Raw genomic sequence first — 27072 nt, 5'->3', positions numbered from 1 at the left:
CAGAGACAGCATCAGGGAAAATTCAATAACAACTACTGGAAAAATCAATCAATGTCTTCAATCTAACTATAAAAGTACTAATCTCAACAGACATACAAAGGAAACTCTGAATAAGAAAGACCAAATTATACAAACAGAACAACCAAGTGGGGGAAAATAAAAACAAAAGTTGAAAAGATTAAAAAAAAAAGGGGGGCTTCCTAGGTGGCTCAGTGGTCAAGAATCCGCCTGCCAATGCCAAGGACACAGGTTTGATCCCTGCTCCAGGAAGATCCCACACGCCGCGGAGCAACTAAGCCTGTGCGCCAACAACAACAACGACAACAACAAAAAGAATGGCTTGGGATTTAGGTATTTTTGATAATAAGCAACGTTCTTGGTTTACTGGAGAAACTAGTGAATAAAGGCATTCAAAGAAATGTGTTTCAAATTACCTAGACATCCAAATACACAGCACTCCTAAGATAAAAGCACAAAACAACGCCCCCAAATAGGTGTTTCTCATATGACAGCTGACTTACCCTGGGAAACTGTACTGAAAAGTGCAGGATCAATGGCCGGAATACTCTGTGGAGTAGGCTGGATAGTGTTACTTGCTACACCTGCAAATCAGAAAGCCATAGATGCTTATAACAGTGTTATACCTCTCAATTATGTACTAGGAAAGCACTCAAAGGATCATGGAGGAATTTAATTACTTCACTTAATTATTTTCTTAAAACCTTAATGAACTGTAATTTGATATACTTATTTGATGGTCGAGGCTACTATAGGACATATGCAGAAAAATACGTTGGAGAGTTCACACACATGTATTGGTCACACATTTCTTATTATGTATTTTGCATTTTCTATCATGTCTAATGCTTCAAGTTGCTTCTCAGTTAAAGCTTACCTAGTCAGAAAGAGAAAAACAAATACCATATGCTAATGCATATATAGGGAATCTAGAAAAATGGTATTGATGAACCTAGCAACAAGGGCAGGAATAAAGATGCAGACACAGAGAACGGACTTGAGGACACCATGGGGGAAGGGGAGGCTGGGACGTAGTGAGAGAGTAGCACTGACATATATACATTACCAAATGTAAAATAGATAACTAATGAGAAGCTGCTGCATAGCACAGGGAGATCAGCTTGGTGCTTTGTGACAAACTAGAGGGGGGGGATGGGGAGGGTGGGAGGGAGGCTCAAGAGGGACGGGATATGGGGATATATGTATAAATATAGCTGTTTTGTTGTACAACAGAAACTAACACAACATTGTAAAGCAATTATACTCCAATAAAGATGTACTAAAAAAAAAAAGCTTACCTAATATCTGTAGAAGTAAGACTCCTTTCCTACCTTTTAATATCTTAAATAAATAATTAAATAATCTGGGGGACAACGTGGGGTATAATTATGATTTAGTTTAACTTATGGGATGAGTCCCATTTCATCACTATGAATGAAATTATAAATTATATATCCCAATTTTCCAATTTATATGTTTTTAAGATAATATTTTTATATATCCAGTAAGTGATTAGTTTTGACTTCCTATCAGAACTTGTCATGACTGTCATATTCAGTAGATAACTAGCATTCTTGATTAATGGTAAGTAATATACTAGAGTTGAAGATTATTAATCATCTAAAAAATTAACACAAACTGCTGAAACTTCCCAAAAGAGACACGTTATTCAATTAACATGAAAGCAAATGAAGAAGAAAAGTTGATTACTCTAAATCAATGGACTCAAATGGAAAACAGGATTCTTCTGCCCGAAGCTAAGAGGTTAAATCTGAATAGGCAATCTGTAGTAAGGGTAAAGTAGGAAAGAAACTAGGACAAGAAGAAGGGAACAGAAGAGAGGAGAAGATAAACTGGGAAGTTCTTAGCGGCACAAATACACAGCCAAGGAGAGTTCTAGAGCTATGGTTTTGCAACGGTTGACTGAAGTTCTAAAATATATTCTGCGGATATGAAGTCTTGACTTTGAAGGACCTCCTCAATCCCTGTCCAAAGGAAAAAATGGTTTAAATATATACTATTTATCTCATTAAATTCTGCTTTAGGGCAAGCGTTTCTCTTTACCGCCTTGGTGCTATTAAGTCATGAAAATCTTACTTTTTAACTAAAAATTGAACAAAAATTTTAAAAGTACAAAGGGGTACAGATGAAAAGTCAAGTACAAATTTTAAACAGTTTAAAAAAAAAAAAGGTGAAAAGCCTGACTCTCATTCCTATTTCAGGTCACTTGAGGGCTATCACTAGTTTCTAGGGTACTCTTCTACGCACACATAGAAATATGTGTGTGTCCAGGCCAGTGTGTGTGTAAAGAAATAAATGTACTCCGCGAAGAAATCTGTGTTCTTGCCTAAATCAAAACCCTCTGGACAAACTCCTTTCTCTATGGAGAAGGCATACTTTGGTATGTGTGTATGTTTTGCCAGTGGTAATATGTCTGCATCCTGTACTATTCTGTGCATTTTTCACTTAATATGCCTTAGCAACAGTTCCAAATTAAAAGATATAAATCCATCTTGTTCTTTTTAATGGCTACATATTGTTCCATTCTATGCATGAACCATAATTTATAATGCTATCCATTACTGATGGACATTTAGGTTCTTTCCAAACTTCTGCTGCTATAGCTAATACTACAGTGAATATTCTTATACACTGTATACATATATATGTATGAATATATTTACAGGAAAAAATTATAGATGTATAACTGCAAAGTCAGGAGACATACAAATTTAAATTGACCAACCAATGACTATCTTTTGCTTGATTTTGATAAATGCTAACAAAATATATTAAACTATAAACATATGACAATTCTCCTCACAAAACTTGAACTTTCAAAGGCACATAATTATATAATGTAATATATGTTTTTAAGTTAGAATGCAAGATTTGAGAGGGCTCTTCAGAGACTATCTGGTGAAGTCCAGTGATGTGAAGCAGCTGAGCATAAAAACACAGGTGGGTGACTGTATATATTCTTCACACACATCTTTAGAAAAAATGGTAAGTTCACAACCCTCTCACATATAATCTGGATATCAATGCCTTTCTGTAGTAAGTAATTTGTGTTTCTGCCTAAATTAAAATCCTCCTAACAAATCCTTTCTCTATGGAGAAGGCATACTTTCTTTGGTCAGCATGCTGCACTAATTTTTAAGTGCTTATTTGTACATCTCCAGATGATTAATTAAGTACGCAATATTATTTAACAAGAACAAAACAGAAGTTAAGAGAGAGGATTTAGTTATGTAGTAAAATTTTATTTGAGTGACATTAAAAAACAAAAAACCACAGGTAGTCTGCATTTTATTAAGAACTCTGGGATGAAGTGAGAGAGTAGTACTGACATACAAACACTGCCAAATGTAAAACAGATAGCTAGTGGGAAGCTGCTGCACAGCACAGGGAGATCAGCTCAATGCTTTGTGACAACCTAGAGGGGTAGGATAGGGATGGTGAGAGGGAGGCTCAGGAGGGATGGGATGAGGGGATATAGGTATACATATAGCTGATTCACTCTGTTGTACAGCGGAAACTAACACAACACTGTAAAGCAATTATACGCCAATAAAGATGGAGGCGGAGAAAAAAAGAACTCTGGTCACATTTAACCAAGACTTGAACTGACAGCATGGGCTGCTCAACATGCCTCATGCAGCAGTCAGAAGACACTGCTTCTCGTCCGTCTCCATGCACAGGGACCAAGGCCTGTGTTCCTAGCAGCCATCGTGACATGTTCCCGTGGGGGCCTAGCATACAGGCTCAACTAAGCACATAAATACCTGTTAAATCAGTAAAATTGGTTTTTAGTTTATGTTATTCATTTATTTTTTGAAATGCCCGAATCTAGTTATTTTTCCTTCTTTCTCGATTTGCAAAGATTTCATTTGTCAATTTGTGAATGGGTTGCAACTCCCTAGATCACGATATGTTGGAGTGATGTCACCACAAAAACATTCCTGGGGGGAAAGTAGAACTGTGTTGGAAATTTCTTTCTTTCCTTTACTTAACAAAAAGAAGGGCTTCCTAGGTGGCGCAGTGGTTGAGAATCCGCCTGCCAATGCAGAGGACACGGGTTTGATCTCTGCTCCAGGAAGATCCCACATGCCACGGAGCAACTAAGCCCGTGCGCCAAAAAAAAAAAACAAAACAAAAAAAAACAAAAAGAAATGTTAGCAAGTAACTTCTGGTTAATTTTTTAGCACATGGTTGTTACACAGCCTATATGATGAGATTAATATATATTCAAGAATAAACATTACATGATTTGTAATTTAGTACTAAACTGCTCTACTGACTATGAGGCATGGGGATTCTGAAAAGGGAGAAATGGATGTTGGTTAGAAAACTCGAGAAGACGATGCAAAAGTATAATTAAACAGAACCTGGAAGGGCAGTAGCATTTGAAGAGGCAGAGAAAGAGAAAGAAGTGCTAACTACGAGGAACACTGTAAGCAAATGTAAGAAGACTGGGTTAAGTAAACCTCAGAATAATCATGGAAAATAGCGCTGATAGAAATGGCTAGGCCAGAATATAAACCACTTTGAAAGCTGTATAGCAGAACTCAAATGCAGTACTTCTGTCACTTAAAAGAACAACAATAAAAGAGGTTAAGTTTTTGATCTACATGTGAGGTGAGCTGCAGTTACAATTAAAAGGCTAGCATTAATTCTAAAATAACTCTTTTGCTCTCTTTAGATTTATTACTGAGATCTTCTTCCTCAATATTTACAGACGGTAAAAAGCATGTTTCAAGAGACAGAAAAAACCCTAGGCTGTATGCCTCTATCTGATATAACACACTGGTGAGAGCACAAAGAGGCAAACACTTGGCTGTTCAAACAATCGCTATCCCCGCCCTCCTTGCACCCTCTTTGCTTTTCTGTGGAAGAACTAAAAACTGTATATTAGTACATACTATTCTTTTCAGCTATCTTAAGGATTTCCCTTTGATAAAAGTGCATCCTGGACCTTTATATGAGAGAAAGTAAATCATTCTTAAAGTGAGTAAGAGGGGAAACATCTGCTATATTTATAAACTAAAAATGTTATTTCACTTTCTATTAGGCAACTATGAACTAATTTTTTTCTTTTTAACTGTTTTAAATATAATAAAAAAAAATCTTCCAGCAAAGAGGAGATTCCCACATTTTCAAGCCAACTTTAACGGGAAAAATATGAGAAATGTAGGTTTTGATCTGATACAACTTTAATTCCATAGAAGAAGGGAAATAGAAGAGAGGTGACAAAAACATGGGATCTGAAAGACTTGAGTTCATATTCTAGTACTGTCACTTACTGGGTATGTTTGTATGTATATTTTTTTGGGGGAAAATTGCTTAATTTCTTCTGTTTGTAAATGAAGGATAGCAATATCTAATATAGTTCTGTTAGAATAAGTTTATGAAATAGCTATGATAATTATTTAAATGCTGTCTATAAGAATGTATACCTGATGCCCTAAAGCAGTTTCAGAGTTTTTAGTTTTATGTCCCACTCTGAAGAACATGAGAGTGGAAAAAAAAAAAGGCTCATGCCAGATTTAAATGGATCAAAATGAACTGGTCATGCCAGAAAACTTCCTAACAGAAATAGAAGACTACCTCCTGATATCTATCTTTATGTCTGGATATTCTGAGCAGGAGTCTGTTAGTTTGGACATATGAAACTACTAGTATTTTATCACTTTTGTTGTACAGAAAGACATTTCATTTGGTGCGACCTATTACAACCCTCCTACTAGAAGTATACTTTCCCTCTCATACATACAATATGTCTACATATAAAAATATAAGTATATATGCTTATACCACAACTATGCCCTAAGGTACATTGTCTTAGCAATACCCCTTATGCAATTTTTTTGGTGAGACCAATGTCTTAACTGTTGACACTTTTCCTGATTCACAAAATGATTTTAAGTGTTCATTAGCTTGCTTTTAAATACCTTGTCATTCTGGCACAGAAAGAGGAAGGAAGACTAAAAAAAAAGGAAAAGGAAACTAATTTGCTGAACACTGATTTTGGGTTAGGCAAAATAGTAGTCAATTTTCATACTTAACCCCCTTTAATAACTAAAACAACCATGGGAAGTATGATTAACTTCATTTTGAAAGAGGGAAAAACCTAGGTTGAGAACTGAATAACAGCTGAGTTTGTGGTTTAGCAAGGGTAGAAATTAATAACTAATATGATGTGACTCCCAAGTGCATTTTATTCTCACTTCACCCTTCTGTATAAGGATGCTTGTGTTGGAGGCTCTTGATTAGTGTTTAAACTTACTATCAACAGATTTATAATTCGAGCAGTATTTATCAAAGGCAAATACATCTAAGTATGCAGCTGGTTTTGCTTATTTCATTCTACACTGGAAATATTGAATATTCCCAAAAGATAATAAAATATTTAAAACAGTGTTCTATGAAATTTTATTTATAAAACTAATGCAAATTGGTCTATTAATGTCATCACATAGACCATAAGGCAATGAAAAGTCAGGCAGGGTAAAATATACAGAATGAGAATCCAAAAGAGATAGGTGTTAAAATGATGACATTCACCAATATGCTTAAAGACAAAAATGTCTGCAGTATTTGTAGATGATATGAAGTTGAAAACTTTTAAAATAGGAGGAAAGAGATTTACAATTGCTGTTACAATGGTCAAAATAGAAAACTTTTAAATGTTGTTCAACTAGTGCAAAATAACCTAAATGGTTTGGGTAAACTGAGGCTGAAAATTTGAAAGTCAATGAAGTAATGGTGAATAACAGCAACAGTAGAAATCAAGGCTCAAAGGCAACTTTTATTCTATTAATTAAATATTTTGAAATATGTAGTTTATTACCATAGGTCACCCTTATGCTGAGATAAAAGTTTAAAAACAATTTTTGGAAAAAAAAAATTAATTAAATTTAAGATTTATTTAAATTATGATTTTAAATGCCTATTTGAAAGTAAGGGTGATACTCTGTTAACAATACAAATAAACAAGACTATCTGTCTGCAACTTTAAAAAAATTATCTTATGACACTGACTTATTCCTGGAGACTAGTTTTGTCAGGTCTTTTTTCTATGAAAACACAGACATATAGTACTAATTTATTCAAAGACAGCAGATATCACTATGGTTTATTTTTAAGACACGTTTGTAATATTAAAAATAAAACCCCAAACCCAACCCCCTCCTTTCACTTGTCTGTGAATCCACTGCTATTGAGATTCTGTACCTCAAAGCCTGCTCCTTCATCAATAATACCCATGTTGAGGGCAGAGGCAGGGTCCTAAGGGAATGAGTCAAGGAATGAATCCTGAGATCACAGTAGGAGCCTGACAGACACATCCTATAATAAGCCCCACTCACCTCAGTGCTATTCTTGAACAACAGTGAAGAGGAAAGAAAGAGAGGGGAAGAAAAAGAAAACAGCAACACACATAAAAAGCATAGAAACTATACTTATTAATAAAATGAGGTTAATAGTAATCAATTACACGTAAACATTTTGTCATTTCTTAAACAACTAAAATACAATATTAAAACTTCAATGAGAAGGATTTAATTATTTTTGTGGGTTCAAGTGGAATTTAAAGATCTTATGCTTTAGGACCACCACGTTAAGGCACAAATATGAGAAGAAGTGCAGTTGTTATTTATGAAAGGAGAGTTCAAACTCATTAAGCTTCAATTTCCTACCTGTGCTGTGAGGCACTTCTGCTGGAGTGTTAGCTGGAGCGTGAGCACCGGGAGGAATCTGTATTCCAGTATAGCTGCTTGATGGCATGTTGCTTGGGTCATATGTTGACGATGACGGCTGAGGTGGCTGAATGGGCAGAGAGGCTGCTCCAGCATCTTCATTTTCCTCAACATCTATTATACAATATACGGCAATGTTAAACGAGGTCCAGATAGTCCTTGATTTATGGGTTTTATGATGGTGTAAAAGTGATAAGAATTCAGGAGAAACCATACTTTGAATTTTGATCTTTTCCCAGGCTAGCGATATGCAGTACAGCACTCTCTGTGCTGCTGGGCAGTGGCAGTCACAGCTCCAGTCAGCCATGAGATCACAAGAGTGAAAAACCAACACACTTACAACCATTTTTTCACTTTCAGTACACTATTCAATAAATTGCATAAGATATTCAACACTTTATTATAAAACAGGCTTTGTGTTAGATGATTTTGCCCAACTGTAGGCTAATGCAAGTGTTCTGAGCACATTTAAGGTAGGCTGGGCTAGCAATGATGTTCAGTAGGGTAGGTGTATTAAATGCATTTTCAAATTATAATATTTCAAATTTATAATGGCTTATCAGGATATGACCCCATTGTAAGTTGAGGAGGATCTGTATTTTGAAAAAAAAATGCCAAATATTCTTATTTTGCTATACACACATGACAAACAGACCTTCAAATACAATTCTATTTAATGTAGTTGATAAGCAGCTTCTCTTAAAATAATTGTTTTAATTTTTTTTCTTTTCTTAAAACAGTTGTGCCTGGCCGTATGATCAACATTTCTTTACATTAATACTTTCCAACTCTGTAAAATCTTTACATATATTATATTTTTCTTAAAAATAAATTTTCTTTAAACCCATTCTTTAACTTTATGAAAAATGGAGAACATTTTTGGCAAAACATGTCACATTTATGCTCTCCATAAGAACTCTATTTTCTGACAGCTGCCTTTTACTCAGTACTTGTTTACTAGCTATTAATGACTACCTCTGTGTTTGTTGTTCAACAAATTAATCAACAAAAACAAAGGAATAAAATTTCACATTGAGCTGTCTGTGTAGAAAGGAGTAATAAGAGAGTTAGCCACTTTTGGGAATTTTACTACGTAAACTTGTAGACGTATTTATACTTTATATATACTAACATCATTTTCTCCCATATTAGAGAACTCAACACTTATACATTCTGGGAAGGAAAAATACAAAACAAAACATACAAACACTTTTTAAAAACATTGGAGAGTGATCAAAAGCTGGTAGAAATTAGAGTGAAGATGGCTCTTGAGAGAGGAAATCTCACCAGGTAAGAGATGTGCTTTCACCTGAGGGCACGCAAAAGTCTGTGCAAAAGAAAGAGCTGCAGAGAAGTGAGCCTTGAAATGTGTGTATGAGCCTTAAGTAAATACCTATATGGCCCTGACCTACGCATGCACGCTCAGGGAAGATTCTAAGGGGCCCTGAAGAAAGCAACAGCCTTAAAGCTGAAAGAGAAGAGGTGCAGTTTGAGTTCAAGCAAGTTAACTACCTGCTAGAACAACAATCAAGATTTTGGAGAGGAAGATAACTGAATGCAGAGCTACAAGATGTTATCAATAATAAAAATTACTAGAAATATGTGGGGTGGGGAGAGGAGGAAAATGTGACCAGAGTCAGTAGAAAAAGAGCCTATAGAAAAAGATCCCAACATGACCCAGATATTGAAATTAGCAGAAAGTAACTTTAAAGCAGGTATTATAAATGTGTTCAAGGCCATAGAGAAAAATGTAGTCAAAATGAATGAAAGAAGAAAAACTCACCAGAGAAAAGTGTAAGAGGGAACAGAAGCAGATGAGACTAATAGAAAACAAATGGTAAAAATAGTAGGCTTAAATATAGTAATAATTACATGAAATGTAAATGGACTAAACACGATTTTGAAGACTGATGTCAAAAAAAACTGAAAAAATAAAAGACATGTGCTTTAAGACTCATATGTTAGTGTAAAGCAATTATACTCCAATAAAAAGCTTAAAAAAAAGACTCAGATATGTTTAAATTGAAAGGATGAAAATAGATACCATGTAAATATCAAGCAGGCAAAAGCTGAAATGGCTAATTTCAGTAACAGAATTCATGTCAAGGAATATTAGCAGAGATACCATCAGATGTTTCATGATAAAAACGTTAAGTCATTAAAAAAAAAAGCAGTTGTAAAGGTGTATGTGCCTAATAAAATACCAAAGTTTTTAGTGAAAAAAAAACTGACAGAATTAGTTAAAACCCCCATAGTTGGAGAATAAAATATCAATGAAAGTATCTATTAAAACATACCCTTATATCATTCATATTCACAGAATACCACAGCTAATAAATGCAGAATACATTCTTTTCAAATGCACATGCAACATTCACCAAGACAGATAATATTCTGGGCCATGAAACAAATCTTAGTGAACTCTGAAACACTGAAATCTTATAAAACATGTTCTCTGATCAAAATAGCATTAAATTAGAAATCAATAACAATAAGACAGCTAGAAAACCCCAAATATTTTTAAATTACACAATATACTAAAAGGGAATCACAAAGAAAATAGAAATTATGTTGAATTAAATGATATCACAATTTGTGGGATAACATTAAATCAGTGCCTGGAAGAAAACTGATAGCTTTAAATGTTTAAATGTTTATATTAGAAAAGAAGAAAGGCTTATTATTATTTTTTGGCCACAATGCATGGCTTGCGGAATCTTAATTCCCCAACCAGGGAGCAAACCCAGGCCCCAAAGTGAAAGCACTGAGTCCTAACCACTGGACTGCCAGGGAATTCCCGAAGAAAGGGTTTAAAAAAAAACCCTACATTTTCTCCTTCAGAAGCTACAGAAAAAAAAAAAAGGCAAATTAAATTTCAAGTACAGAGAAGGATGAGAATAAGAGCAAATGTAAAGTAGAAAATAAAAAGGAAAAAATTTTAGAAAAGCATGTTGAAACAATAAAAAATGTGGAAAATAAACAATACAGATTATAAAAAAAAGAGAGATGACAGATACTACAAATATTAAGAATTAAAGAGGTTACATCAATACAAATCCTACAGACATTAAGGGATAATAAGGACAACAAAGAAATATTAAGCCAATAAATTGGAACGCCTAAGGGAAATGTCATTATCCTTTAGTGTCTGCAGGATCATTATCATCATGAAACATAGACACAAACTATCAAAACTCACCCAAGATCATCTGAATAGGGCTATATCTATTAAAGAGATTGAATTCATAGCTAAAAATATTCTTACAAAGAAAACACCTGGCCTCAATAAATTAAGTGGTGGATTCTATCAAATATTTATATAAGAAATAATACCAATCTTATGCAAACACCTTCAGAAAACAGGAAGAAAAATCACTATCAGCTTGTTTTCTGAAGCTAGCATAACCCTGATTAGCAAAACTCACAAACATTTGAACATGGACATAAAAATCTTTAATATCAGAATCAAATCTAGCTATATATTATAAGGATAATATACATCATGACCAAGTGGGGTTCACCAAGGAGTGTAGGGTTGATTTAACATTTGAAAATCAATCGATTTAACTCATATTAATAGACTATAGGAGGAAAAACCGTATAATTTCAATAAATGAATAAAAAGCATTTGACAGAATTTAACATCCACTTATGACAGAAGTTCTTAGCACCCTACGAAAATAAAGGAAATTCTTTAATATCAGACAGGGCAAAAAAGCCAGACCAAAACAGTGCACATGTTTATCACTGCTGGTACAATAGTCAAGAAAAAAAGAAAAGGCATGAAGATTGGAAAAGCAGCAGCAAAACTGTCTCTCCTTCCAGATGAGATGATTATCTACATAGAAACTCCCAAGGAAACCTACAAAACCAAAACTCATATGTAAATGTAGCAAGGTTGCAAGATATAAGATTATACAAAAATCAATTTGTATTTCAGATACTAAAAGCAAACAACTGGAAAACTAAATTAAAATAATGCCATTTACAAGAGCATGAAAAGACATAAAATACTTGGAAATAAATTTAACAAAAGAGGTACAAAATCTCTACTCTGAAAAATACAAAATACTGCTGATGGAAATTAATAAAGACTTATTAAATGGAAAGATATACTATGTTCATTTATTGAAAGACTCAATTTTGTTGACATATGAATTCTCCCTAAATTGATCTACGAAATTCAATGCAATAGCGATCCTAATTCCAGTAGGCTTCTGTTGTTGTTGTTCTTAATAGAAACTGGAAAACCTATTCTAAAATTTATGTGGAAACTCAAAGGACACAGAATAGCTGAGAAAACCTTGCAAAAGAAGGGAAGAGTTGAAGGACTTAAATTATCTGACTCCAAGATTTACTATAACAAGGCAGAAGGCAGTGTGGTATTGGTACAGGCCAGAAAAATATATTGAAAAAAGTTCAGAAATAAAATGACACTTACAGGGCTAATGAATTTTTGACAAAGGAACTAAAAAAATTCAAGAAGGAATGGAAAGTGCATAACAAATGGTGCTGGATTAACAGGCTATCCTTATGAAGGAAAGAATTCTGGTTTCCTACCTTACACGGTATGCACAAAAACGTTCAAGATCTAATTAAGGTCTAAGAGTAAAGGTTCAAACTAAAATCTTCTAGATTAAAAATATGAGAGACAATTTCTGAGGTTGAGGTAGGTAAAGATTTCTTAGGACACAAGAAATAGCCATAAAATTTTAAAAATTACAGATCATACTTCATTAGCATTAAAGGCTTTTTGGTAATCAAAAGACAGTTAAGAAAATAAGGAGGCAAGTAACAGAATGGGAATAAACATCTGTAAAACGTGTATCTGATCAAGGACTTTTATTCATAGCAGCATAATTCACAACAGCCAAAAGACAGAAACAAACAAAACATCCATCAATGGATGAATGTTAAACAAAATGTGGTATATACATGCAATGGAATATTATTCAGCCTTTGAAATGGAATTCTGACACATCCTACAACATGGATAAACCTAGAAGACATTATGCTAAAAGAAATAAGCCTGTTACAGAACGGTAGATACTGTATGATTCCACTTAGATGAGGTACCTAGAGCAGTCAAATGCATGGAGAATGGTGGTCACCAGGGGCTGGGGGGTGGTGGGAATAATGGGGAATTATTGTTTAATGGGTGCAGAGTTTCAGTTTGAGAAGATGAAGATCATTCTCGAGATGGATGGCGGTGACAAGCTAAACAGTCTGAATGTACTTAATGCCATCAATTGTACATTTAAATGGTTAAAATCATCAATTTTATGTTATGTATATTTTACCACAAAAAAGTGGGTAAAAGATTTAAACAGCTGCTTCACAAATAAAGATATATGAAAAGCCAATAAACACACAGAGCTCCACATCACATAGTCATTGAAAAAATGCAACTTAAATTACAATGAAAAACCGCTACACATGGGTCAGAGCAGCTGTATTTAAATATACTATTGACAATACCAGTTGTTAGCAAGGATACAGAGCAACAGAAACTAATACATTGCTGATGAAAGTATAAATGGTACACTAGCTTCAGAAGGTGGTTTGGGAGTTTCTTAAAAATTAAACAGCAATTATGTTGTAGCTACTGACCCAGAGGAAGGGAACATATGCCGTGTGTTCACATAGAGCATGTGAAATATCTCTGAAAAATATACCTATTTCTGTTTCAAGAAGCTTGACTCATCATAACCTCAAATTGGAAACAGCCATAATGTCCATTAGCAGATGAAGCTATAAAGAAATTGTGGTATCCATACAGTGAAGCACTACTCAACAGTAAGAAAGACTATAGTACTGATACGTAACACATGGGGGAATCTCACATATAGAATGCTTAGAAAAATGCTGGGCACGTTTGACATTATGACTTCATTTATACAAAACTCTAGAACAGGCAAACTAGTTTTTGATTACACAAGCAACAAAATCATTTATTTCTCAAGGTGGGAATGGACTGGGAAGGAGTTCAAGGTAATTTCTAGGGGTAATGGAAATGTTCTATATTTAGAGGGCTATGTATCACGTCATTGCATTACACACTCAAGATGTATGAGGTTTTACATTAAAATAAAATAACGAAGCAAACAGAAAACTAATTTGTATGTTTGCTTTTTACATTGGTATGAATTAATGATTCTGACTCTATCATCTGTTTTCCAGACATGAACAAATGAGTGAATAAATTAAAGATAGTGGAAGCCAGGATTCGTAGTGTTGAAAAATATATATACTTTCTTTCTTTTGTTTTCTATTTTTTTAAAATATACTTTCCTGAATGAATATTTTCTTGTTCTGTCTTCTGAGAGGGACCAGAAGCAATGATATACCAGCAGCAATGAGTACACCTAGTGCCCAGGACTTCTAAATATCATTCGTCACTAAAATAAGGACTCAGAGCTCTTTAAAGAAAAGGGCTGATTCCAGGGCTGAGTCAAAGAAAGAACTAGATGTACTAGGAGCATTTTGACATAGTTAGAAAGCAAGGTAGCACAAATCTCCAAGAATGATAGGAATGTATGAAAAAGACACACGAGCCAGTTTGGAAAACTCCCACTGTATGATTCTCACACAATCTGACCATTAAAATAAAGAATGAGAGTAATGGGTTATAATCACTGTATATAAATTCATGACTGCATACTAACATAATTAAATTAATAAACATACAAATGGAGAAGCTAGGAAAAGCTCTTCCTTATAGTATAAAGCCAATTAATACAGAAGGAAGGATGGGGACTTCCCTGGTGGTGCAGTGGTTAAGACTCCGTGCTCCCAATGCAGGGGGCCTGAGTTCAATCCCTGGTCAGGGAACTAGATCCTATGTGCATGCCACAACTAAGGAGCCCACCTGCCACAAGTAAGACCCGGCACAACCAAATAAATAAATAAATACAAGGCGAGTCAAAAATTATACGCACTCTGGCTGTAGAATTTATGTAAGTTTTAATATAACTGGAGTGCGGATAATTTTTAACTCACCCCCATAAATAAATAAATTAAATAAACATATAAAAAATGTATAGAAAGGATGGTATTAGAAACTCATCAGGAGATGCTAAACACAGTGGATAAAGTTTCATAAAAGGCAGAATATTTACATGGTCTCAAAGTATCTTCCACAAGCTATTTATTAATAACAAAGGAAAAAAATAATTTTAAAGCGGAATGATCCAGATGATACCACATAATCTGAGTGATCAGTTAATATCACCAATATTTCAACAGAATCATATTTCCAATGTGAGGCAGAGAGAAAACCATCCCATTCTGGTGTTTTTCTGCTAAAAACACACAACCTTAATCTAATTATGGGGCAACATCAGTCAAACCCAAACTGAGGGATGGATAGTCTACAACTAACCAGCCTGTACTCTTCAAAAACGTCAATGGCAAGAAACACCTAGAAAGGCTGAGGAACCATTATAGATTAATAAGGAACTAAAGAGACATGACAACTAGATGCAATGTGTGATCCTAGATTGGATCTTGGAGGAGGAAAAAAAAAGTTACAGAGGACATTACTGAATCAACTAATCAAATTTAAATGAAGTACTTATGGAGTAAAAGAGCATATCTCCAATTTATTTTCAAATACTTCAATAAACTTTATATATCTAAAATATCATCTCGTAGACCCATAAGCCATTTTCAAGGAGATACTGTTCAAAGTTATGACATTAACATTTGATTAGGACACTAAGTTTTACATTAACTATATACTGACTTATTTGATATCTCCCATATTATCTGACAATCTTAATAACAAATATTTATTGAGCCTAAAAAATATTGAAGTTAACTATAACTTAGGCTTTTCTGAAAGAAGGAAACTTCAGATCACTAGAAATTTGAAATAAACAATTACCTCCATTAGTTTTTATTGCTGGAGTATGGGTTAATACTGACCACTTAAAAACAATACCATTTTCCAGATAAACCAAGTGGATGTTGAAACCTAGAATTTGAATGTTAACAGCTGAGCCTAAACTTTTTCTAGAACACTGTTTTGTACCAATCATATGGCTTCCTTATATACTTTTTGACAACATGGTGACAGTTCTGTTTTCAAAATTAAGAATACTTCTCTTTTTTTTCTTACTCTAAATTAACTAAGGAATAGTATCTATTATTTTTTACTAGCTTTACTAGAATTCAATTCCAGAATAATAGAAAATTAGACTTTTATTAAACATGAATACCTTTTACACCTAGAGTATCTTATCAGTTAATTTAAAAACACAAGAAAATATATGCTACACTGAGAAAAAGAAAAATCAGTTTTAAAGAAGAGTTTTTGCATACATATTCAGATTTAATGATATTCTCTTTTAGAGCCATAAGCCATTTCTGAGCAGACACTGTTAGATGTTATGACATTAATGCCTAATTATGACACCAGGCTACGTTTTAAACTAACAGGTTGAAAAGTATACAGTGAAAATATTCTCCTTTATATTTTAAAGGATTATTAGTATTCTATTGCTATCAATTTTCTGCTATCCAGATGCTTTATAAAAAGAGAATGAAAATGAATAAAAAATACAAGCTCAATTTTAGCCAATTTTGGTAAAGCAAAACAAAAATTACTGATCATTAGGTATTTCAATGTACCTAGAATGATACCTCTGAAATACTAAGGAAAAGTAACAATATGTTTAAAACAACAAAGATATTTTCATGGTGTATTTAAGAATATACCACACACAAGCGGTAAAGCATCTCTCAAATCAAATGTTTGAAAATAATTATAAATATTACATGTATTTTTACATTCACTACAAATATGTGTACTTACATGTAATAAGATAACAGAAGTGCTTCTGTTTTAGTTTCCAATTTAATGTGATTACTAAATGTGAAGAAAGGTTGGTTCCACCTTTGGTTTAATTCTTTTTCTGTCTTTTTTTTTTTAAATTTATTGGGGTATAGTTGCTTTATAATGTTGTTGTTAGTTTCTGCTGTACAATGAAGTGAATCAGCTATATGTATACATATATATCCTCCTTCTTGGATCTCTGTCCTACCCCCGTCCCATCCCACCCATCTAGGTCATCATAGAGCACCAAGCTGAGCTCCCTGTGCTATACAGCAGCTTTCCCACTAGCTATCTATTTTACACATGGTATTGTATATATGTCAATCCCAATCTCCCAATTCACCCCCTGACCCCCTGTCCACACATCCATTCTCTATGTCTGTGCCTCTCTTCTTGCCCTGCAAATACAGGTTCACCTGTACCATTTTTCTAGATTCCACATATATGCATTAATATATGGTATTTGTTTTTCTCTTTCTGACTTACTTCACTCTGTATGACAGACTCTAGGTCCATCCATGTCTCTACAAATGACCCAATTTTGTTACTTCTCCTGGCTGAGTAATACTCCATTGTATACATGTACCACATCTTTATTCATTCATCTGTGGATGGGCACTTAGGTTGGTTTTAATTCTTAAGAGAGACATTCTCCCTGGGTGATTCAACATTTTACTTTGGCTTCACTTCTTCCTTTCAGATTGACAACTCCAAATTCTACTTTTAGCCTAGACCTTTCTTCTGAAATCTTGGGTAGAATATCTAAACACAACTGGAGTTCTTTAAGTAGTAGTGATATTAGCATCTCAGTGGCTTCCCTTGACTTTTCCCACCAACTTGCTCATCTCTTATTAGCCATTTCTTTGAATGGAATGACCATGCCTCTGATCACAAAAGCTGGAAACTGGGATCATTTTCTGTTTCCTCCCTCTTCTCTCACATTAAACTCCTTCTTGGTCCTACTGATTATACTTCCTTAACTATACTTCCTTCTCTTTATCCCCCTGGCCAATATCTTACCCAGATTCATTATTTAAAATTTGGATTATTAACAGCACCTGGTTTTGCCTTACAACCTGCAGAATTCTCTCTAAAACATTTCTTTTCTTTTTTTCTTTCTTTCAGCTCTTATAGTGTAGCCATTTCTCAATCTGCCTCCCTGTCTTTGAAGATGCTTTTCTTTTTAGTTGTAGCATCCTTCCCCATTTTGTTTACCTGACTCAATTTACCTTTTAAGACTCAGCTCAGGCACAATCTCTTACCAATATGTACTATAGCTGCTTATTAACCTACAGCTCCCCATGAGAATGTAAGCTCTTATAGTATAGGACCATGTCTTAGCCATCCCTAGTACCCAGCTAATGCTGACAAAATGACATTAAAAAGATAAAAAAAGTTTTTTGAAAAATGAATTAAAAAAACGTGTAAGATTTAAAAAAATACAAGCACAAGGGTTTGTCCTGGCAGATGTTAAGTCATTACAAATATGGGGCTCTATACCATGTCTAAAGCACAGAAGTGTTTCTCATAATGTTGGTACTATGTTCTCAAGGGAAGACTAAATTATGTTGATTGGTTGATTGGGACACTTTCTTGTAAGGCTCAGTGTAGAAGACACAATATGTATTAAGTCTTGTTAACTGGTTGAGGGAAAAAATGTATCTACTTAAGTGTAGAATAAGTAGACTTTAGAATCAGAAAGATTTGGGTTCAAATCCTAGGTTCCATTAACTAGTCTTTAGAGCTTGGATAGGGATGCCCAGCTACCACTGGAAGTTACATAAGGACTAAATTAGATAATATATGTAAAATATTTAGCACAGTGCCTAACACCTAGCAAGTGCTCTATAAATTATAAATATTACCATAAATTATGAAGACAGTCATTTTATTAAACAATATATATTTTATAAGAAATTATACATACATAAAACAGCTCTGCAGAAATTCAGATGAAGGAAGATTATCACACATAGGCAGGATTCAGACAGGTAAAGAAAGATGAACTATTTAGGAGGGAGAAATGATTTTAACTAAAGAAAGAGACAAAGGTACTTTCTGGCTGTTAACTTCTATAGATATAATAAAGGGTTTATATAGGTGTTATGGATTAAACTGTCCCCTCAAAATTCACATGATGAAGCCCAGCCCCTAATGTGACTATACTTGGAAGTAGAGTTTTTAGAGGTCAATACAGGTTAAATGAAGTCATGAGGGTGGAGACCTAACTCCCTCTGCCATGTGAGAACAGAAAGAAAGTAGTTCTTTGAAAGTCAGGAAGTTGGGTCCTCACCAGAAACCAAACTCTACGGGACCTTGATCTTGGATTTTCCAACCTCCAGAACTGTGAGAAACAAATGCTTTCTGTTTAAGTCACCCAGTCTATAGTATTTTGCTATGGCAGCCCTAGCAGACTAAGACAACAGGAGATAGGAGTAGGAAATAAAACTGGTAAAGTAGGTCAGTGCCAGATCATGGTAAGTCTTGCTTGGTAGGCTAAGGATCTTGGATCTTTTCTTTTGGACAATTAGAAGTGACTAACGGTTTTATAAACAGTAGGACTGACATAAAACATTCCTGACTGTGGTCGGTATTAAAGTAGGGAGGGAAGTATGTAAAACATTCCAAAATATTAAATGAAACAGGAATAAAGCTGTGGCAATACACTTAAAAAAAAATCCAGTTTCACTGTCATGATGTAAGTAAGCCCAAAACTTAACCATGTCTTAGAATAGGTAACTTTTAACACTTAATAACAACTTAATATTATAGTGTTCATGCAGTAGTGTTAGTAAGAAGAACACAGGACTTAGAGTAATAACTCAGTTTCTGGTTTTCCTTCTCTGTGGTTCTATGACATTAGGCAGGCCAAAACCTGGAAACTCAACTTCCTCTTCTGTAAAACAGGAATAACATCAACTGTCTCTTGGTGATTTCCAAGAGTATGAAATACATGAAAATGATTTGCAAGTTTTAAGGCACTATATGCATGCAAGGCATCTGTAACTGTAGGAAGCATTCTATGTGAAAAAGGCTATTTAAAGATTAAACAGGGATATATCATGAAGTGTCCTTCAGGAATAGGTAGCAAAAAAATTCACTTGAAATGATGCATGAAAGCTTGCATCTCTAGGAGAAGAGCTGCAAAATAGTCTACACACAGTATTTATATGCAGAACTGTAGTGCTGCTTTTTACTGAGTGGCCTTATAAAATTCTAAATAGTCCTCCAAGTGAATGAATAAATAAACAAACCAACCAGATGCAGAACAGTGTGCATATTACCAGTTGTGTCAAAAAAGTGAGGGTATATATTCCTATTTATAATTTATAAAAAATAATCTCTGTAAAGATACACAAAAAACTAAAAACATTATTTACCTATTTGGGTTTCAGTAGAATCTGGGAAGATAAAGGGTGAGGTGGAAATTCACTTCTTATTTTTTATATACTTTATAACTTTTGAACTATGTGAAGGTATTACCTGACCCCCTCCACCCAAGAAACCCATCTCAGGTATATACAAAATAAATTCAGTGTTCTTTGCAATTTGGAGACATTTTATAGATTACAAAAGGAATGCCTGTCCTAAAGAAATCTGATTAGAGGCAGGACACAGATGTTAGAGCAGCTGACACAGACAGATATTAAAAGCAGTTTGGCCTTAATTTTTCACTTGTCCTTAAGTTTATAATTTTACACCTGACTTTGGACCTGATGAAGGAAACAAAATTGTATTACTGCTTCTAAAAACTCTGAATAATAATATATTGAGCAATTATGATTCTACTATATCATTTTACTTAGATAAATACATACCATTATCTTCTTCAATCCCAACAGGCCCTGCTTGAGGAGTCTCTCCATTCTTTAAACAATTATGAATATATGTTGCCTTCCACCTTGCATACTTTCTGTGTTTCACATTCTAAAAGAAATATTTTTATATCAATGTTAGACTGAAGTAAAGAAGTCAAATAAAGATATACATTATGATGACCTATATCATACTTCTGAGATAAAACCTACTTTTGTGTGGTACAACTGAAATGTTCTGGCAATCTCCTCACCTTATCATTGGATTCTACCAACTGCCTAAGGCTTGACAGATTTCATGAAAAGTCATCTTCCTCAAGACACATAACTAGCTCTCTTTTGTGGTTTTGTGTTTCAGAAAAGGTCTACAATGGAACTACAGGAGTGTCCTTCCAGCAAAACCTGCAACTCTTATGCATAGGAGAGAAATAGGCTAAATTGAATTTAAAATTAAATATAAAATAACAATATATTAAGCGATTTTCACTAAAGAGGGAAAAACTGATCTGCACAAATCTATGAAAACAAACAAAAAAAATAAGATGCTACAGTGGTTACAGCAAACACACGAATATTAGACTAACAGGCAAACTTAACCTTTTAACTTATGTTATTTACCAGCTCTAAATCTCAGTTACTTCAGTTCTAAAAAGGGAAAAATAAGACACCATTGGGTTGCTGTAAAGAGAACTGTAGAATCAGTGAAGAACCTGCTAGTTGCCTCCTCTTCTTTCCTGACTTAAAATTTATGCTACATGCTATAAAATAAGACAAAAATTTGCTTTAAAAAACGAGAGTAAAATCTGTTAGAATTTTGGATGGACTAGTGATTTTCAGTTTATATTTTCATTTGATCTTTATTATACGCATGGACCAGTGGCACTGCTATCACCTGGAAGCTGTTAGAAACACAGACTCTTCTAGCCCACCCCAGACTTACTGAACCAGAATCTGTACTGCATCAAGACCCTCAGGTGATTTATATGCACATTAAAGTTGGAGAGAACACATGACTTTATTAGGCTGAAAATAACTGTAATTTGCCTTTTGTAAAGATCCACTAAGTCATCAATAACCACAAGTATTGCATACAATCCAGATACTTAGTTGAATATTCCGTAATGTGAGATTCTCTACATACTAATATAGATGAGTAGCATCAAAATATAGAAACCTAAAAAAAAAAGTAACCCTCCAAATTATTGAATTTGTTTATTTAATTTTTCTTCTTTTATTAAACAATCCTCTAATATATTCCTTTTTTAAAAAAGTTCCATACATTGATTCTCATTTTCTTCCAGGTACATTATATTTTGTTCAACTTCACAGAGAAGCTTTTCAGAAGAAGCATCCACATTTAAAGTCTTTACTTCTTTATCATTCAATTCACTCTATGGGGGAAAAAACTTCTCTTCTTTCCTGTTTAGTTCTCATTCTTGTCACTCAAAGGGTCAAAGAACTTGAGTGTGCCCAACTCTTTTAATGGCAGGGGACCAACACATGACAGCCTTGCCACATTTAAGTATTAAGTAGTTCAACTGCAGAACTGCTCTTGCTAATGTCACCAACAGCCTATTTCACACTCTGGAAAATCCAACCAATACTTTCAGGCATCATCTTACCAAACTTCTCAGCAGCATATTAAACATGGGACCATCCAAGATTTGTGAAACAGGCTGTTTCTGGTTTTTATGACACTATATTCTGGTTTCCCTCCCATCTCTTCTGGCTACTAATTCACTATCTGGCCTCCAAATAATCCTAAATATCCTACCCTATTCTAGCAAGACTGTAATCTGGTGGGCTCAATCAATGCTGACTCATAGAATTTTAAATGTGAATTATATGTCCCACATAATTAAATACTAGAAAAGGCATAGAAAACCCAAATTCTCAACTTGTTTAAAAAAAAGGGAGATTTGGAAACATTGGGCCCATATTTATTTGGCACTAATTATCTGAGCTAAGTAGAGGCAGCCCCTTTCAGAAGATATATATATGTTCACATTCATCCATTCTCTCTACCCCTGTTCTTGCCCTGCCCCCTGCTCTTCCACCCTCACTCTCTAGTTCAAGCAGGTACCAGTTGTTATTGATTATCTCACGGCGGGCTGCCTTCATCCATTGTACCTCCTGCCGGATTCCTACAAGCATCAGGACTCCTGTCTTATAGTTTACTTTCTTATCTCTCCATACTTATTCTCATGGCTTAAAATACTATGTCTTTATTCTTAAACTTATGTATCTAGCCAGAATTTGCTTCTGACAAACATCCAATGACTACGCCTGGAAGTCCCATTGTACAACTCAAATTAATTTGTCCCCAACTGTTGTCGTGATTTCCCCCACCACTCTCTCCTCCAGGGAATTTCATTCTACCAAGTCAGAAATGTGTGGGAATCATGTCACACCTTTCTCTTATTCTTTGTCTCTGTCCTGGCTCCGTCATCTCACTCTCCAGGAATTAGCTGATCATGCTTCTGACACACATCTGGGCCTCCTCTCCCCATTTTCTCTGTAATAGCCCCTAATCTGTCTCTTTCCTTACATTCTTGCTCTACCCCCACTTACACCTCCCTCATTCAGTGCTCAGAACACAATGATTTTTCTAAAACATAAATCCCTTCATGTCAATCTCTTCAATGGCCTCCAATGTACTTAAAGTACAAAACAAACTCTCTCTCTAGCCAGAGATCCTACTCTACTTGGTACCTGACTCATGTTCTTTTCTGTTCTTAAACACGTTGAGGCCTACACATTGTGTTCCCTCTGCCTTCCCTCCTTTTTCTCACCTAGCTAACTTCTAAACTCATTCCTCATAGATCAGATTGAACATCACTTCCTCAGAAATGTTCTCCTGACTTTCCAGAAATCCTGTGACAGCTTTTCTTTAATATTATTTACCATAATTAACAATTATATTTTAAAGGTATGTTTATAAAGTCCCCCACACTGCAACACATGGACATTCTAAAATATAAGCTCTTTAAAGGCGGGGTCTATGTCTGTCTATTGTTCATGACTAAGCACTTGGTTTGGTGATCAGCACACAGCAGCTGTCCAACAAATATACACATCTTTGATATATGATAGCTTCATTGACTGATGGAAGTTATTCTGTTCAAATACAAAAGTTATTCTTTCTGTGGTAGCATAATGACTACTGGGTTCAGCATGTTCAATTAAGTTTATTATATAGTGAGGTAGAATGCTTTGAAATTTCCAGTGTTTGCCTATTTTTGACATATAGAAACAGCACTATCCTATGGTTCAATTCTTTTCCCCCCTTCCCTCTCATTCTTTCAGAGTAAAGAATATGTGCTAAAACACTGGTTAGTTTTACAGTTTCAAAATCCAGAACAACTGGGACTGAAGGTCTACAAACACTGAATTATTATCAGACTTAAGTCTCTAGGTTTGCAGGTTCCCTTGAATTTAGTATTTGTAAGATATTATTTAAAAATTATCATTATTAACTTATATCCCAGCAATGGAACCTAATAAGGTAATTATTTGTCTCAAATTACCAGTGATTTAAAGTTTCCCTCTTCCAAGAAAAACCTAAGACACAGTTAACATCAGCTTCTGTTTTGTTGGCTGTACCGCACAGCTTGTGGGATCTTAGTTCCCTGACCAGGGACTGAACCCGGGCCCTCGGCAGTGAAAGTGCTCAGTCCTAACCACTGGACTGCCAGGGAATTACCAACCTCAACATTTTTTAGGCCCAATAAATATTAGCTATTAACTAAGTCCTTCAATCAGACAATATAGGAGATACAAAATAAGTCAATATGTTATTTCTACTCTTAGGGAGCTGATCATCTTGCTATGGATATAGAACTAGAATACAAAACCAGTATTACTATAAAAATACAGTAGGTAGGAAGTATTAAGCTTTTTCTTATAGTAAGTGCATCAAAGAGTTCAGAAAATGAAGAAAAAACAGAACAAAGGATAACTGGTAAAGTAAATAAATCTTGCAGGATGGATATGATGTGAAAGGTGGAAAGCAGTATTAAGACTATTCTAGGCAGAAGTATGAGTAAAGTGAGAAAGGCAGAAATACACAAAGTATACAGGGAATGAAGAAGAAATAAATTTTGCCATAGGCAGAAGATACATATTAGGGATTAGCTGGATAAGGAAGATAAATTCAAAACAAGGTTGAAGTCTTAGACTAACATCTTTAAAGCAGTCTACGGGTTATAAGGCACTTCAGCACGTTGTCCTCTTACTTGGCCCTTAGCATAACCTTGAAATTTAGGCAGGTCATGTTTTACTCACACTAAGGCTCTGAGACATTGAAAGACTGGCTCAATGTGAATATAGATTAACCTGGCATTCAAGGCCTTCTACATTATGGACATGACTTCAGTCTCATTTCCTACCATTTCCCTCAATCCAGCTGACATTCTGCCTCATCTGCAGTCTTTCACATGCTATTCTCCCTATCTCATACGGTTTCCTCTTCTGCCAAAAGCCTCCTCTTTTCTTAGGCTCAGTTCAAACGTTTATTCCTGTATGAGCTACCCTGACTCCCAGCAAGTCAACAGCTATTTATCATTTACTCAAGTCAGGCATCATGCTAATTGCTAGACATAACAGGATGAACAAGTTAGGCATGAGCTTTGGAGTCTAGTGTGAAAGCCAGGCAATAACTTCCATCACGAAATATGACACCTGTATTATCTGAAGTCCACAATATTTTCTTCATCTTTTTCTCTTAAGATTCTATAATCCCAATATTATAGGGATGAGGAAGGGGCATTACAAAAGTAAAATGACTTAGCCAAGGTCACACTAGTAGTCAACCCAGCCACTCAATTTAGGGCTGCTCTGGTAAGCTACAATTAGCATATTGCAAATTTGAAATTTAGACAGGAACATATAAAATAAGGGAAAATGGGCTTTTAAATGGTACTTTGATAAATATAAAGAGAATCATTTTGAAAGGAAATGAATAAATTGCTTAGGAAAGTTTAAGTTACCTTCTTCTGGAATCTTTTAAAAATGAGACAGATTCTCTTTGGTCTGAAATAATTTAATACTGTCTAAAGACTTAGCTGGGTAAGTTGTATTGTAATGCTTTAGAAGGTTCCTTCATTCCTAATTTCACAGCATGAACAGCGTAGAGACATTTAAACCACCTTGGGTTCCTTCATTAGTATGTGAAGTTCTAAAAAACATTAACCTGAAATGGGTTCCTTTTAATAAATACATTAAAAAAAATTCCTCTAAATCAGATAAATCAACACAAGTCTTATTTTTATTCCACACTATTTCCAAGACACCCCTAGAAACTGGTGCTTATATTTTGAGTAGATTTTGGCAGTTGTAACTCAAAATTAATTCATTTTCTAATTATTTTCTTTAAAATAAAGGAGGCTAAATATTAAACAATATTTGAAGAGGAGAATTTCAAGATGTCAATATTTTTGAAATCTTTTAACTTCTGGCTAATTTGATTAGACATCCTTTCTGGGAAATAGGAGTTATAAAAAGAAACTTTACTTTTGTCCCTGGCCTCTAAGTTCCTGTTTTGTAACTGGATTGATGAGAGTCACTGACGTCTGCAAATTTTAGGCACTAGAGTCAGTGATGGTTAAATAAGAATTTTCATTTAATTTTTAAATCATTTGCACTTGTTACACTGAAGAATGACTGGCTAGCAAGTACCAATCATATTTAAAACAGGGGTTCTCAAACCTGGTGCATATAAGAATCATATTAGGGTGTAATAAAAAAAAATAAATTCCTGGCCCAAACTATAGAAAACCTGATATAAATCATTCTCCATCAGCATACCAAAAAACCACCTTGAAAGAGAATGCTTTATGCTAGCTGTCTCCATTCTTCCTCTTGAACCCAACCTAGTCAAGTTTTTATCCCTAGCATGCACTGCAATTGCTTTTATCAAGTTTAAGGATTACTTCTCTCTTGCTAAATCCAAAGCTTAGAGGTCACCTTACTTGTCCCCGTTAGCATGGAAAGTTGAGTACTCCCTCCTCCTTGCAACCCCCTTTTCACTTGCTTTCCTAGTTATGTGAACATTAAACTTGAGTACACAGTTTGACTTAAGCTTGCAGGGAATGGTCAGTGGATAGGGTGAAGGGTGTCCTTGAAACCCCCTGAATTATATGCAAAAAAAGCAACATGCATATGCATGGGAGAGATACCACAGCTTTTAGAATATTTCAAAGTAGTTAGTGACACAAAGGAAAATAAAAATCTCTAACACCACAGGTAATGCATTTATACTCCTAGGCCCTCAGTTCTCCCAAGTATATTACACAAACAACAAGGGCTCTATATAATTCCCAGGAACACTACACATAACACAATGAGAAACACTTTAAAAATACATATTCAACAAACTTACCATCACAATGATTAAAATATTGAAGTGTTACGATCACATATTACATGTATCCTAGAGATTTATTCAAAATATTTTTACCTGTATATTTTTCAAAGCAACTAGAATTTTATAAGACAAGTTTTAAAAATGAGAGTAAAATTGTACCAAAAAATCTTAACTATATAAACAAATACTTAAATTTACTTTATTTTTATAATAGTGAAATGTACACTCTAATCAGCCAAAAGATACCCAAAGAAGGTATAAGCATTAACTATCTAAAACTTA

General features: G+C 34.5%; 1 protein-coding gene across 4 annotated transcripts in view; it reads right to left on the bottom strand.

Moving 5' to 3' along the window:
* The window catches only part of VTA1 (vesicle trafficking 1), a 69701-nt gene that overhangs the window by 7175 nt on the left and 35454 nt on the right, over positions 1 to 27072 (bottom strand). For 3 of the 4 annotated variants that reach the window (XM_057739298.1, XM_057739301.1, XM_057739300.1), the window contains 3 exons: positions 20430 to 20538; positions 7716 to 7889; positions 522 to 602 (listed from right to left, as the gene is read on the bottom strand). In XM_057739298.1, the coding sequence (XP_057595281.1) occupies positions 522 to 602; positions 7716 to 7889; positions 20430 to 20538 (364 nt within the window). The remainder of the gene's footprint in view (positions 1 to 521; positions 603 to 7715; positions 7890 to 20429; positions 20539 to 27072) is intronic. The other variant, XM_057739299.1, reaches the window with a different exon arrangement.

The sequence above is a fragment of the Hippopotamus amphibius genome, chromosome 6 (assembly GCF_030028045.1).
Source record: "Hippopotamus amphibius kiboko isolate mHipAmp2 chromosome 6, mHipAmp2.hap2, whole genome shotgun sequence".
Classification (NCBI taxonomy): domain Eukaryota; kingdom Metazoa; phylum Chordata; class Mammalia; order Artiodactyla; family Hippopotamidae; genus Hippopotamus; species Hippopotamus amphibius.
Note: the sequence above shows the minus strand (reverse complement) of the source record. Positions and strands in the feature narration are given on the sequence as shown.